At 35.9% G+C, this 15,864-nt stretch overlaps 1 protein-coding gene across 1 annotated transcript in view; it reads left to right on the forward strand.

The window, feature by feature from the left end:
* LOC120301001 (voltage-dependent calcium channel subunit alpha-2/delta-3) overlaps positions 1-15,864 on the forward strand; it is a 405,499-nt gene that overhangs the window by 311,830 nt on the left and 77,805 nt on the right. Inside the window, exon 17 of the mRNA XM_039327628.1 lies at positions 10,709-10,792. Coding sequence (XP_039183562.1) covers positions 10,709-10,792 — 84 coding nt within the window. The remainder of the gene's footprint in view (positions 1-10,708; positions 10,793-15,864) is intronic.

Below are 15,864 nucleotides of genomic sequence, written 5' to 3' on the forward strand. Positions count from 1 at the left end.
CAACAGCATGGATTAAGCTCTTCCAAATACTAACTCTTTGGCAAGGCTTTCATAAATCCTTCCCCCAATATCAAGATCCCACATCTCTGTCCAGCTTAACTAAATACACAAGCCTTTGATTGTGATGATCATATCAAGTTGTGGAATGTGTTCAGAAAAATGGGAATCGCAGAACATCTTATTTTCCTCATTGGAAACTTATATACAGCTTAGTTATATACAGCTCAGGAAGCCACTGTGCAGACAGAATGTGATAAAACAGACTTGGCTCTAGGTTAGCAAAGGAATGGGACCAGGCTGTATATTCTCCCCTTAGTTATTCAATCTATATGCAGAATATACTGTATATTGAATGGAAGCTGGACTGGAAGAAGATGAGTATGGTTTTAAAACTGGTGGAAGAATGACACTATCCTAATAGTTGAAAATGCAAAGAATCTGCAAGCTCCAATATTAAAAGTCAAATTGCCCTGTGAAAAAATGAAAGTAAAAGAAGATCAAATTAATGACAACAGGTAGAACAACAAGCCTTAGAACTGACAATGAAAATATTGAGGTGGTGGATGGCTTCTGCCTTTTAGGATCAACCATCAATTGTAAAGAACAAGCAGTTGAAAAATATGGTACAGACTCAGTAGAGCAGCTGCGAAGGCCTTGGAAAAGCCATTCAAATGCCTTGATGTATCTATACCTATAAAGATCACAACTGTGCAAATCATGATACTCCCTATGGCACTGTATGGAAGCAAAAGTTGGACTTTAAAGAAAGAGAATAGGAAGAACATCAATGCTTTTGAACTTTGGTGTTGGAGAAGACTCCCGAGAATATTATGTATAGCCAAGTGAACAAACCAATTGATCATTGAACAAGTCAACCCAGAGTTCTCACTCAAGGCAAAAATGACAAGGCTCAAATTATCCTACCTCAGACAGATTATGTGAATATCCTGCTCTCTGGAAAAGGTTCTAATGCCAAGAAAGATAGAAGGAAACGGAAAAAGAGGATGACCAGCAACAAGGTGGATGGATTCAATTACAGAGGTGATGAGTGCACAGGTTAGGGATAGATCATTTTTGAGAAAATCTGTGTGGTTACAGAGTTGAAAATGACTTGATGGCACATAATCAATCAAAAATTGAAAGCTTTGGTCAGAAGATTTGACAAATCTATTGCCAAAAGACTGCCATTTTTTTTTTGTTGTTGTTCTTTTGGTATTCAACAGTGATGCAAAAAAAAGTTCAAACAGCATTTTTTAAATTATTAAATATGCAAATGATATTATAGCACTAGATCTCAGCAATAGATTAAATGCTTAAAACTAAAGTTTTGGATTAACATTAGTTGGCACCCAGCTGTGCATCTCTGAAGATATATCAAGCTTAGAAGCCATCCAGTCCATACCCCATCAGCTACAATACTTTTATTCAACTCTCAACACTCAGATTTGGCTAGAACTAGGCTGTGCTTCCTTTGGGCTCATCACCTTACATTTTGGTCAAACCAAATCATTTGGGAAATTTCCATTGTCCAACATACATTGTCAAATAGGTCCATTTCTATCCCAAGGAGTCAATTTAATCATGATCTGGCAAAATATGGCTTTTCTGTTTTAGCAATACATCCCCTCAGTCTTAATAAAACTTTGGCTGAATTTAAACAGGGAATTTGAGAGGCAGATATTCAAACTAATAGAATTAGAGTTTTCATCTGTGCTATGGTGCAATTCTCTCCCTCTCTCCCTAGATATTCATTTAACATCTTATATATCCTTACATAGTATATTTTTCTCCCTGCCCTGATTTGATGTGTTACCCTTTTGGAGGAAAACAGATAAATATATTAGTCTTGCCTATTAAAACCACACTTGTATATGCTCTGAATACAGCAGTAATGTCAGTATTGCATATGGTGTTAAAGATTTCATTGTATGCTAAATGGCAAAAAGATCTCATATTGCAAATTGTCAGAAAATTCAGTTGTTCCTGTGATCAAGAGATTAGGACTCTGCTTTTATCTGACCAATTTTGAGATAACTCCAAGAAGGTTGTAAAACTTCTTACATTATTAACTGTTTCAAGTTCGTATTTTGTTTATTTCATTATTTATCTGTAGGATTGGTCATATTTTATTATCTTGTTTACTATAAGCAAAGCTAACAACAACAGAGATTCTGTCCTCTGGTGGCATTTTACCTTCATTTATTAAAACCACAGACACCTCACCAGCATACTCTTTCATATTTTAGCTATAGAATATCTTATAATATCCAATTTTCAATCACCAAATCCACCACTATGAAAGCCCTCTTAATTCAGAAATGCATAATCAATGACAAGAGTATGAGATCGTCACCATGAGATTATATCCCAATTTTCAACATATTCTTTTTTCTTCCTCTGAAATCACAACTTCATTGTATACATGTTATCTATAGGACGTATTAACTTCCCCACAGTAATAAATTTAGGTAGTTTTCTCAATATTCCCAAATAACCTTTCAGTTTTTCCAGAACACAAATTATTTGGATTGAACACACAGTTTCAACATCTGCTTTTCATGGAATAGATAATGCATAATATGATTCACCCAAAACACTCCTTTTTCTTAAAGTTTGGAGTCTAAATTTTGATAGATAAAATTTGAGAAGGTTTTTGCCATTCAACCATAAGAGACACAATGGATTGTCCTCCCATCCTCATTTTCTAAAACTGTGGTAGTTTAAGGCTGTGGGGCCATACTGACTAATTTGGGGGCACACCTATATTAAATTGCACTATACCTATCATTTTTGGTTGCTTTTCAGAACACATTCTTATTTTTATTTTTTCCCTAATATTTTAGAGGAAAGCTGCAATAATAATGTTTAAGGCATATGTTTTAAGTAGCATGAAAAGTCATCACTTTTATTATTACTTAATAAATAGTGATGGTGATCTTTAGATCGAAATCTTGAAATTGTAAATATGCAAACTGTTAACCTTTGGTACAAAGTACTTCAATTTTCCTATTTATTATTTCTTGTAAAAACAATTCTTCAATTATAATTCTTTGAATTATATTGTTTTATCTCTGTCCTTTTCAAAAGAACAGAAAATGTCTTTGTGGATATGGAAAACAGAATGAGTCTCTTGGTGTGTGTGTGTGTGTGTGTGTGTGTGTGTGTGTGTGTACGCACGCGTGTGTGTGTTTATGTCCTTAAAGTGACAGCTGTTTTACTTTCATAATAAACTCCTGAATTTAAATTAAATGTATAAACTGCCACAATACATTGCACATAGCAAAAACCCCAACATATTTAAAGATTATTAAACCAGTATTAACATAGCTGTAAATTCTGGGAAAAAATTGTTTCTCCTAATATAGCCAAACAGGAATCCAAGTCTCAGAGGAAACATTAATACCCACTTAAGTGGTGTTAGCCTTTCATAAGCAGCAAATCTCATTTTTCTCTGGGGAAGCCTGCTGGAAACTAAGATAACCTACACTTACCCTTGCAAATTCAGAGGCTCTATAAAACTCTGCAGCTGTAGCTGTCAAGCAAATATTTAAATAATCTGAGCAGTGAAAATGCCTTGTGTTCATTTAAATAACTGAGGAGTCCAATCATTTGGATATCGACAATTATTTTTGTTGGTATATCTATCTTAAAAGAGAAAGAGCATCTGAAGCCCTGTGAGAGCAAAAATTGTCACTCGTTAGCAAACCAAAATTATATATGTTAAAAAAGACAATTAGCTGTTTGAAGGCTTTGCTGATAAAGCCAGTTGTAAATACAGATGAAATGCAAGAAATTTGGTAGCAATACTTACAGTTTTCTGTTATTTGTTTCTTTCAACTTTGACTTTAGGTAAAAAGACATTCACTGAGTTGAAGTCTGCAAATGTTGAAATAAGGACAGATGTTTTAAATTATTTCCACACTAAAGAGATATAATTATAAGCAGCTGTCAGTTTTACATATTCCTGAATGATAACGTCTTAAGAATGCAAATGAAATGTTAAATATAGAGGATTTGTTATGGAAAGAATCATATGTAGTATATAAGCCACACAACTAATTTACTTCTGAATGAAGATATTATTTACCCCATCTTTATAGGTTCATAAAAGGTGTTCCTTATTGTTCTCATCCCTTTAGATGAAGATTTATTAAACTGTCTTGTAGACAAAACATTAAGTGAATTTCAGTAGTTGCCCCTAAAGTTTGAAAGAGGTCAGATTCTGTGTTTCATGTGTCCAGGTCACCATGAGCCATTTTGTCACAAGGTCCAGGTGGTGAAATAGGAAAACAATCTGTTTTTCCCCACTTTATGAATGGTGATATTGGCCATGAGAGGGAAATCAAATCACTGCTATGGTATATTCAAATTACTGAATGGTGTATTCCAACTATTTTAGAAACTGCTTTTGTTCATAAAAAATACAAAATAAAGAACAACATCAAAGCCAGATATCCTCCAAAAGAAATGGGAATGTGGCCATGAGAACAATTTAATGTATGAAATTGGAAACCACTGCACCAACTACAATTTTCCTAACTTTCCACCTTCACTGTCATAATTCCAAACAGTTTGTTGTTTGATAATCCCAGGATGAGCAGAGAGCATCAAGATGGGAGTGTGACATGATCTATCTTTAATTTACAAGCGTCCTCAGTATTATCATCCATAGAAGTGATGTAATTATTTACATAATTATATGTGTGCACTCACACACTTGCCTGGTAAAGAGCAGCTCACTTCTATAGAAATAGTTTAATGGTTTAAGATACATGAAGAAACAAGCTTTTCAAGCTCCAGGGATTTAGACTTTGCTTATTATCATTTGTAACTTATATGCTAATGCTCATGTATGTGCACATGAATCTCTGTGTTAAGGATCATACATAACATTGTTATGGCATTTATGATGAAATTTTAATCTTTATTTCCTCCCATTTTTCTTCTGTGTGAACATTAAGGTTTATCCCCCAATTCATCTATCATTCTTCTTTATATGACATAATTAACTGTTGGTTTTTCATTGTAATAAAATTTGGAAATTTTACTGCATGGCAGTTTGTCATTGCCAGCTGGCAAGAAATTCTAATCAAAAATAACTGGTCTCTATTGCCAACTATAATCTAAGAAGTTTGGGATTAAAATCTTAAATTATATCCTTCTTCTGGATATCTTTATTTGGAAAAAAATCTCATCCTTTTATTCAACTCAGTCTTAATCTTGGACTTTACAGATTGGTTTCTAGGAGATAACATGCTTCATCTCCATCACAAATTCAATATCTCCGAGAAAAGGACTTCATGTAGTCCTTTGACTCCATTTTATAAAACCCAGGATTTTAGAAAATCAGTTAGAAGTGTGCCATTGATAACACAATCAATCAATCAATCAATCAATCAATCAATCCCTTAAAAGTCAGGCAATTAAACTAAGAATCTGCATTGGTGCCAGATAGATCCCAAGGTGAAAGTCATGGGCATGCCAAATTAATGGGGACTTCAGCTCAAATAAACGTAGCAGAGAACTGTATTTTTAGGTCCAAAAATTGATCTCTCCTTCCCATTCCAATAGTGAATAAAATTATTTAAGAAAAATTCTCATGCTACATCTGGCTTGCTTTGTAAGTAACCACAACTAGGTAAATGTTTTATCTATTAAAAAAATGGCCAAGAATACTACCATTCTGGTTTTACATATTTAAGGATTATTTCCACTGTGTTACTGCTACATTCTGGCATTTTTTAAATCTTCAATCAAAAATATGCCTCTCCTACAAGAAATTCTTTTTACTGACTTCTCTAGTATTTTGCATATCGTTTGCATTATTTTAATATATTTGATTTACAATGTGTGTTGCATGACAAGTGTTTTACAATGTACACTGCGTGAACAAATCACTGAGATATTAAACCAGATGTAAATTTAAAGCAGAAATAATTAAAATAAATAAGAAGAAAAATATAATTAGTAAACAATTAAAATTATTTGAAGTATTATTTTATTATATATTGCATTATATTTCATTTTTCCTTCATAAATTTGGCTTAGTATACAATTCTCTCTTTTATCTCTTTTACCTCCACTTTGGCTAAATAGGCTACTATAAAACAAGTCTCTGATTGAATGGAGCTATGAACCTGGGTTTAGTCTGACACCCTATTACAACGAACAGATTTCAGGTGATTCAGTAAGGATTGTCATGGTTGTCACTGAGGAACGCAAAAAATGCATTTCAAAGTTGACTGGGATAAAAATGATCAGACAGACTCCCCCGCAAAGCTGTGTCATGCTATTTCCAGAATTTATGGTGCGATATTGTAAGCTCTGGGCATAGATGTAAATAATGAGAGCAGAGGTTGGCAGGTTTTGCATTCTAACAAGAATTGTAAATAATGTTCCTCTAACCTCGATGAAAGGAAGGAGTTGGGAAAAGATATTTCTTTTGGCTCTAGAGGTTGAGGGAACATCAGTAGAACCACCTCATGCTAGATGGCATTGACTGCCAGTACATAGCTGCTCATTGGATTCAGATCATGGCAGCTTCCCTCTAGTAAGTGGAGCAACTTGGTGAGAAGCTGACAGGTGAGAAGCTGACAGCGTATAGTCCTTATTTTTGAAAGGTTTTCAGCTTTTGTATGTCAGGACTAGAACTGGTAAAGGAAAAAATCAAAGTACCTGCCATACTTTAGTTGATTTGGACTATATCAAAGACAGTTGTTGATGGAATAACTATGTTTTGATACATTCTTATGCTCACAAAAGGATACAGATTTTATTTTTTTCTCATTTACATGGGGAAAAAAAAGAACTTAACATTTGCAAGGTTCACATAGGACAAGGAACAAGGTAGGAGAATGGCCAAGGGAAGAATATCTATTTGACTTGTCCACTCATCTTCTTGCTTTAATTTTGGTAAAAGTATGCACAAACTTGCAGCATTTTCTGGAAATGGTTAGCTAACCATGCAATATTTCAAAGTCACATGACCAATATTATATCATTGCCTGATCAAGCTACAAGGAGATCCCTAATGATGCTGACAGTAAGCACACCAGAGCTTTTTTTGAAAGCTAAAAAAAAAAAAGACCAAAGAGAAGGAATGAGGATAGATGTATACACATCCTAGCAATTACTGTGAAGTTGGCAAATTCCCCTCTCTCCAGGTTCCCCACTGAGAATGACCACACCTTAACCATTTCAGTTTTCTCCATGTTTCCATTGCCACTAGACTTCCTGAAGAGATTGAATTAAAAAGGAGAAAAATTGACTCAATACTAGCTAGGCTTTTCATTGTTGGGAACAATGTTATGCCACTCTTGACAGGGTAAGAATGCATGTCTTATGTTTCTGCAACCTCTGAATCTCACATCTTCCAGTAGCATCACTTTGATCCTTACCAATCCATATTGCAGGCAGACAAATTGCAAATCCAGAACAAATCACAATGTTATGCTCAGGAAGTGTAATGCTGAAAATTAAAGAGATTTTGGGGTGGGGGATATTTTTCTTTTGTCATGTTCATTTTTTTTATCAGAATACAACAGACATCAAACAAAAAGAATAGTTCTGTTCTGATTTCATCCAGCAAAAGTGGACTAATGTGTGAAAAGGAGAAAGAAAAATAGAATTAGAAAGTGGGGCAGTGAGGTAATAAAAACTAATAATATGTTCATGCTATATTACTCAATTTTAGAATAAATCCCTCAAAACCCTTTTTAGCTTTCTGTGAAGATTGTCCTCCATTTCAAAAGCTAATGGATATAAATATGTTTATTGGATCCAGAATATTGTATATAATGAGGATTGGGTATCAAATATATATTTGTCCATGCATATGTAATCTGGCACTCTTCAGAAGTATAAAAGTAAATGCATTTATTTATTTGTTAAATTTATAAGCCACTTATCTTGCTATGGGCCTATTCTAGGCAGCTTACAATAAAAAGGAAGAAATGAAAAGAGTGTAAACAGAAGTAAAATAATAGAAAAATAAAATAAAATATGAGAATACATCAATATAGAAACAAAAAGATGATGGGTGGAGGGCAGAGAGCAAGGAGGGGATGTGGAATCTGCCATCAATCCAACAGTCACCTCCATCACCAAGTTCCCCCTTCTGGTCCCCAGGCCAACCAACAGAGCCAGGTCTTTGAGCTCTTGCAGAAGGATAGGAAGGTAGTGACGGATTTTACCTTTAAAGGGTAAGTTGTTCCAAAGGGCGCTGGGGCAGAAAAGGCTCCTCTTCTGGATCCCGATAGAGTTCTTTGACTGATTCAAAATGGGTCATCTATACCAGCACAAATAGGATAGGCATGTCCTAGTGCAGACATGTCAAACATAAAGCCCGGGGGCTGGATGCGACCCACGAAGTGGTTGTATGTGGCCCACGAAGCCATCCTGGAAACAGTGAGAGAATGGCCCCTGCTGCCTTGGCCCTGGCCCAGGCCAGCCGGGAGCCAATGTACAATTTTGTGGTAGCCATCTATGCTGAAAGGCATTCAGTCTTAGCTCCACAAGGCCGTTTGGAAACAGTGAGGAACCAGCCCTTGCCGCATCGACCCTACCCCCTGGGTGCATTCTGGGGAGGTGTCACCCTTTATGAGGAATGAAGAAATGCACCATTGCCTGGAAGTGGCCAGCAAATGGCCCTCACCTACTTCATGTATCCGGCTTGATGGGCTCTGCCCTGGTCCCACCCCTTTCTGCCAGAGACCCTCAGATCTGTCCCACTCCTGCCCAGGCCCCCACAGGCACACTTGACGCAAATGATGTAGAGCTTGCCATGCCCACCCAGTAGGCCACACCCACTCCATCCATGCCCACCCAGTAGGCCGCACCCACCCAGCCCCCCGAGGGCAACCACAATGCTGATGCGTCCCTCAATGAAATTGAGTTTGACACCCCTGTCCTGGCTGGATGAAGCACTTCATCAGTTAGCATGGACTCATGCCATTAAGGGCTTTAAATATCACAATACTTTGAACTGTGCTCAGAAAGAGACTGGAATCCAGTGAAGTTTGTGGAACAGAGGTGTAATATGGTAATCCCAAGGGGATCCAACGACTGGGCTCAGAAAAATTTTAAGTCTGACAGAAAACTGCTATTTGGCCTTCTTGACCCTCAGAATGTCTGTATGAAAGATAGCTAAAATGAAATCAGCCCCTTACTCAGACTCTAACCCACTGCTGATTATGTTGTGCCCGCAGCACTCCTTCATTGCCTCTCTGTCCCTTCTCTCTTCCCACAACATTCCATTTAGCTATCCCTGTCTCCTATCCTGGTGAGGAGCCATGATGGATACACTCAATGCGCTGCTCCTAAATTTCCTCTTTCTCAGCCTCCAGCCCCACCTCGTTAACCCTTCTGAGCCATTACTTCCTTGTTCAACTAGCTGTATGACTCAATTATGGCAGTAGGCATATAATTAGTCCTTAAACATCCATGATGACACTGTGCCCGGGCACCAGTTGAATGCAAGCTCACCATGCCTTCTTGTTAAACAAGGGATAGGGGATGGCGAAATCCAACTGCTCTTGACTGATGGCAGGAGCATCATTGAAGAATTTAGGTCCTTCAGAAACATAATAAGTATCAATATTTTGTGCATTGCAACTTTTGAAGCCTAATTGCAAGTAATGGATTCAAAATGGCTTTTGAACAGTGTTAATTTCAATATTTAATACCAATCTTTAAAATACAGCCTTTGGTTTATTTTCTTGGAAAGCTAGCAAATTCCACTGTAGACATCAGACTTAGCCTACACATTGGAAAGTTACGGTAGTTATTTTTAGCAAGATCTCTTTGCTGTTGGATGCAGCAGGGGGCAGGATTTTTCTACATTATGAAAACACCAATGTCAACTCATTTGTAACTGTGATGTTTATTTTTAAAAAAGTGAGATTTACAGTATAACAATACCAGTGTTTATTGTTACATTTACTTATTACTGTGTTTCTTGCATTTTTCTCCATGAAAGAACAGATAAAATGTAATATCATGCAGATACTAACACCAAACTTCCCAGGAGTAGTCTCTTATCTTGTTTAAATAGAAATATATAAACAGTTGTTGATAACATTGCAGGAAATATAACTTCCTGCAGGTCTGGAAAAGAAAGTTCAAGATGTCTTTTTTTAAAATTTTGCAAATATGACTAGAGGTCGTGTGTATTTTCCATGTGCTGTAGTATGAAGTGGTCTGCAGCAGAATGTAGCTGTGACTTTTATTTCTAAAGTGTATGGCACAAGAGTTTTGTAAGAAAATAAATAGTAATCACTATCTTTTTATTCTGTGTTTGTACTGTTGCAAGGATGTATTTGCCAATAAAATATAATACATAGCAACATAACAGGGTACCTTTGAAATGTGGTGTCTCTAACTACCACGCTAATGCTGGCTGGATGAGATGGTTTTGTAGTCCAGCATGGAAGAGAGCTCCAGACTCTAGAAGATTGTTGCAAAAAAGCATCTTGATATACTCCAAAAGAACAGTGTTTTATTCATTTATGCAAAATTGAACACAATAGTGAGAGAAAGTTGAAGATGCTTATATCGATTTACTAGAAAAATAAAAGTGCCAGGGTTTTTTTTCACCCAGGATCTCATCTCTTTCTTTCTTTCTTTCTTTCTTTCTTTCTTTCTTTCTTTCTTTCTTTCTTTCTTTCTTTCTTTCTTTCTTTCTTTCTTTCTTTCTTTTTAATGACCCTAGTATGAAGAAGGGAAAAAGCGAAGAAAGCCCAATTACAGCAGTGTTGACCTCTCTGAGGTTGAATGGGAAGACAGAGATGATGTGGTAAGTGATTGTTCAGTAACTGCTTGACAGAAAAGTCAGTTGCACTCATACCAACTTGACTGAGCAGCAGAAAGAGAAGAAAGGAAAATGATAAGTCTCTTTAAAAAAAATGGGTAAATTTTATCTTTATCTCATTTTGTGTTAGCCCTTTCCCAACAAATATATTTCAGTTATAATTGATTAACACAATGGGTGTTTCCACGATGCTTCAGTTGTGTTTTTAATTTGTGTTTGTGCACCTATATAAGTGTGAGTGTGTTGTTATAACTTTATTTGTTGCATTTACCAGCTCATCTTCCTCTGGTAGTTCAAGGCAGCTGAAGAGGGAAGGGTCTCCCTTCATTTCATTCCTACATAACTCTATCAACATGAACTGGAACATTAAGAGAAAAAAAAGATCTCTAATGCAATTGACGGAAGAGAGTGTAACAGAGCATTTGTGTATCAATATAATTCATGAGTGTTCAGGGCTATTGTGCATCCTCACTTGTTTTTAAATCTCTACTCTGCTAGTAAAATCAGTAAATCACTAAGAATGTAGATAAATAAAATATCTTTTTTCTCATTTACTTTCTTTTCTCAATATATGCTATAAGAATCCTCTTACATCATTCATTATCCTCAAGTCAACCTTTTGTGAACAGAACGTATACAAAACAGTACTTTCCTAGAGGTATTGATCAAAGGGGCAATGCCTTTGATCGTGGAGGCATATGGAATGCTTCACAGCCTCACACGTTTTAAGTTTATCTGATGTCTTTTCAAGTTCCCCAAGTTGGTGATTCTCATTTGCATAATGTAACTTCATCCTATGACATGAAACCAATGGGAAGAAGTATTTCCACCATTTAAAGTTGAATTTCTACTGTCATGAGTGGAAAATGACTTCTTTCTCCCTATTTTCAGTCCTGGCTTTCAGTCCTAGGATGGAAGTAGCCCAAGCGTAGGAAGCAGATTCTTACTAGATTAGTGTAGTCCCAGTCAACTCAAGGAGTGCACTAGGCTTGAATGGCCTGTGGAGAGTTACTGTTCAGGGCCCATTGGGGAAGGAGACCTCAGGAGTTCCAAAGGGATGAAAGAGTGGCCATGAATATCTGCAAACTGAGAAAAAAATCCCAAGCATTGATCCCATAGAAACAATGGTACATCTCATATATGCCCAGAACCCTTTTGAAAAAACATTACTAAAGCATTGTAGATATAACTAAGCTTGTTTTGCAGCATGGAAAAAAGGAATGGATGTTCTAAAGTAAATGTGGGACAGATTATTGTTTTTATAATATACACTGCCCTGAGTCACTTGTTGAGATGGGCAGCTGTAGAAAATATTGAATGAATGAATGAATGAATGAATGAATGAATGAATGAATGAATGAATATAATAAAATGTTAACTGCATGGCTGACTACATCATTGTCTGCTGCAATCCCACAGGAATTTAAGAAGCTTTTTAGAATCAACCAACCATTAAAACACCTAAGAGTACAATAAAAATGAAAAAAATCCTAACAGCCTAAAAATAATAACAAAAAAACCCAGTCCAAATCTTATTTATTTATTTATTTATTTATTAGATTTATACCTCACTGCAATCCCTACAGGATTCTTGGTGGCTTTATAGAAAATGCAAACCATTAAAATATTCACTATACCAAACAATAAAAACCTACCATTTTTTTTTAAACATATCAAAAATTTAAATCGAAGTGACAGTCCTCAGATGTTCCCTGGAAGATTTCCATCTTCCAGCTGTTTTCAGAAGATCATCGAGGTCAGAACTGAGGTGAGCCCTAATGGGAGGCATTCCAGAGGATCAGCAGTCCTAATAAGAAATAGCAGCCTCTTGAATCCCACACCTTCTTTAAACAGAGAACCTTCTCCTATTTAAACTGAATTGTCTAGGCCAGTTCTAAGGGAGGAACATGGTTCTTCCAAAATGAGGGTACTCCTGCCATGGTTAGACGAATGTAGCTGAGATGAGTAGGAAGCAAAAAGTTTTAAAAGCCATATGGATTCCAAAACTCATTTGCTTTGGTCTCTTTAGTAACATTCGGATGTTAGATCAAATAACAGCAGCACAGCCACAAAAATCTGTGCCACATTTTGCCAAGGCAGTTCTATTTCTCTTATGCTATTGTCTGAAATACAAGAAGCTTGCTACTATTTATAAGATGAAATGCATTTAGTTCTATATCCAGGTGACATTCACTATGTTCACGTTGTCTATCAAATGTCTTATCTGTTAACCTTTGCAGTCTTATTCTTTTTGTCCTAATCAAACTGCACATTGCTTCTTTCTGATCATTTTGCAGTTCCCTTCAATGCCATTCTGTATTGACATGTCAATTTTCTGCTGTACTGTATCAAAAGTTTTCCTTATGTCCATGACTTAACCTTTGTCTGTTTTTTTCTGTTACTTCCTCCATAAATCTGATATTTGGGGCATGTTTCACTTTGTGCGAATCCATGCTGACTGTCCTTAATTAAATCGTAACTTTCCAGGTGTTCTCCTTTTGGTTTCTGTTATTTAGCTTTTCCCATAATGTCTGTACCAACTAAAGTCATGCTTGCCTGTCTGCCTTTTCACAAATCTTTCCTTGCACTCTTCTCATATATCAGCAGTACATTAACAGTTCCTATATCCTTCCAAACTCCAATCATTTCTGAGAGGTTTTGAATATATCAACAGAAGTTTCCCATATTTACACTGTCACATCTTTCTGAAATCTGGGATTCATCACGTATCTCTGCCTCTGGAGTATTGTCAGTATTCAAATGTAGACATTTCTTGATCACTTTTCTCTGACTCAAGTTTCTGTCTGCCGCCTTCTCGTGTGTGTGTGTGTGTGTGTGTGTGTGTGTGTGTGTGTGTGTGTGTGTACATTGCTGCCTTGTCAACCTATCTTACTCAGTGTTTAAATTACAATATTATTTATGAATTATAATAACCTAAGCAATGTCTATCTTTACTGTTAACTAATTTCTCCCATCTTTTGTGCCTTCTCAGGTCATACTGCCTATATATTTTGATACTTATGATCTCACTTCATAAACATAAATTTTGAATGCCTTCCATGTTGCTTCTTGCATTTTCAACTTGAATATTCTTCTTTAAGAGTATATCATTTTCTACTTTTTAAAATATTTTGACTTATTTTTATTTTTAAGATTATAATTGAAAATTAAATTGTCCAGGTCAAAATGTCCAACTTTCACAACCATTAATGTTTCCTGATATTTCAACAAAGGTGTACTTCTCCTCTATACTTACTGGAACTATCTGAGGAGTTAGTTAGCAGAGTAAGGTGATGGATAGACAATCTAGGGTGACTGAAACAACATTAAATAAATATATGCAAATAGAATGCATGTCAGACTGGGATTCAGACTTTGCTGTGTTGAAATGTCCTTCAGAATGCTGTCTCGGACAAATGATCTCCAGAGGAAGTTACCCAATGCCTCATTCTAAAGGAGGATCACCAATAGTAGTCTCTATCAATTGCACTAGAGACTTCTCCCAAACTCTCTACTTGTGGTGGTGGTGGTGGTGGTGGCAAATGTCACAATACAGAAGTGACCAAAGTACCTATCCAAAATAACCAGATATCATAGCATGCCTCTCCTGCAAAATAAAAATATATCCTTATTGTTCTAATCCATTTCCATGATTGCAGTTGTCCTTCCTTTGTTCTAGATACATTACATTTATCTTATTGACTAGTATGAAACAAGCAAAGGAGCAATTGAACAATCTACTGAAGGAAAACTATTCTGTAATTTGTATTTGGATGAGAATAGCTATATTCAGTAATGCTTGGAGGTTCTTTCTTCCAAAGAAATAACATTGGAAAACAAATTCTTTGGGAAAATTCAAGGCAAATCTTGGACATTGTTATTAAAACAACCAGGAGAAATACAAAGAGTATTCCCAATCTGGCATCCTCTGGACAAATTAGATATGTTGGCTGGGATCAGTATAGCTGTAGGCCAACCCACCATGGGAGCATCAAATTGTGGAACAACAAATAGTAAAACAAATTGGATATTATCAAACAGACTCTCCCTAGGTGTACTCTTAGTTCTCATTAAAGTGCTAACTCTGTTTTCTTAACTACACTGCTTCTGATTTGTAGATGGAAGCCTAGATGAGGCATACCCAAAAAATCAAACAATATATAAAATAGACACTTTTTAAGTTACAATTCTAGAATGGATATATGTATGTATGTATGTATGTATGTATGTATGTATGTATGTATGTATGTATATATATATATATATATATATATATATATATATATATATATATATAAATTATATTATATTATATTATATTATTATATTATATTTTTATTTCATTATGTGTGGATAGTTTTATGCCAAAGCATGAAATAACCTATGTTCCAAACACCCACTAATAAGTTTAAAGTGATTTAATCCAGATATACATACCTTTATCGCCTCAGTCAGAACTAGGCTGCAGATACATTTGAATATATACTGGCATCAAATGGCTGTCTAGTGAATTGGTACAATATAACTGTGGAAACTTCTTCATCTATATCAAATGAAGATGGTCTAGTCTAATTTTACTTTATTGCCTGCCTATTATGAGATTTTGTTGTCATATCTCAAGATAGATGCTCATGTAACTTTTATGTAATGCCATCATATCATAAAACTGAGCCTTATTGCTTTCTTCAAGCTACTTCGGTACAGGTTGATTCTTTCACTGGCTGTTCTACAAACTTGCTTACCAGCAGCATATAGAGTGTTATTCTTGGAGGAAAGCACTCTACTCAGCAAGTAAGGTAGAACCACTGCAACTTTTCTACCATCCCTGTGGGCCCTACTGACGGGCATGGGAAGGAATGTTGCCATCCTGAGATGTTGGACTGTTATGATGTAGATTGCTGTAAGAATTAGTCAGCGAACTTCCCATCAGTTATATGATTTTCAAGGCATATTCTTGTAACTGGGGAAGGAATTGGCAGTGATGGTGTTAATTACTGTAGGAAGCCATCACTGCAGTAAATGGGTTTCTGTCCTTGAAATCTATGCCATTCGGAATA

This window comes from Crotalus tigris, unplaced genomic scaffold, assembly GCF_016545835.1.
Source record: "Crotalus tigris isolate CLP2741 ecotype Arizona unplaced genomic scaffold, ASM1654583v1 scf7180000024362.2655971311:6658466, whole genome shotgun sequence".
NCBI classification, from domain to species: Eukaryota; Metazoa; Chordata; class Lepidosauria; order Squamata; family Viperidae; genus Crotalus; species Crotalus tigris.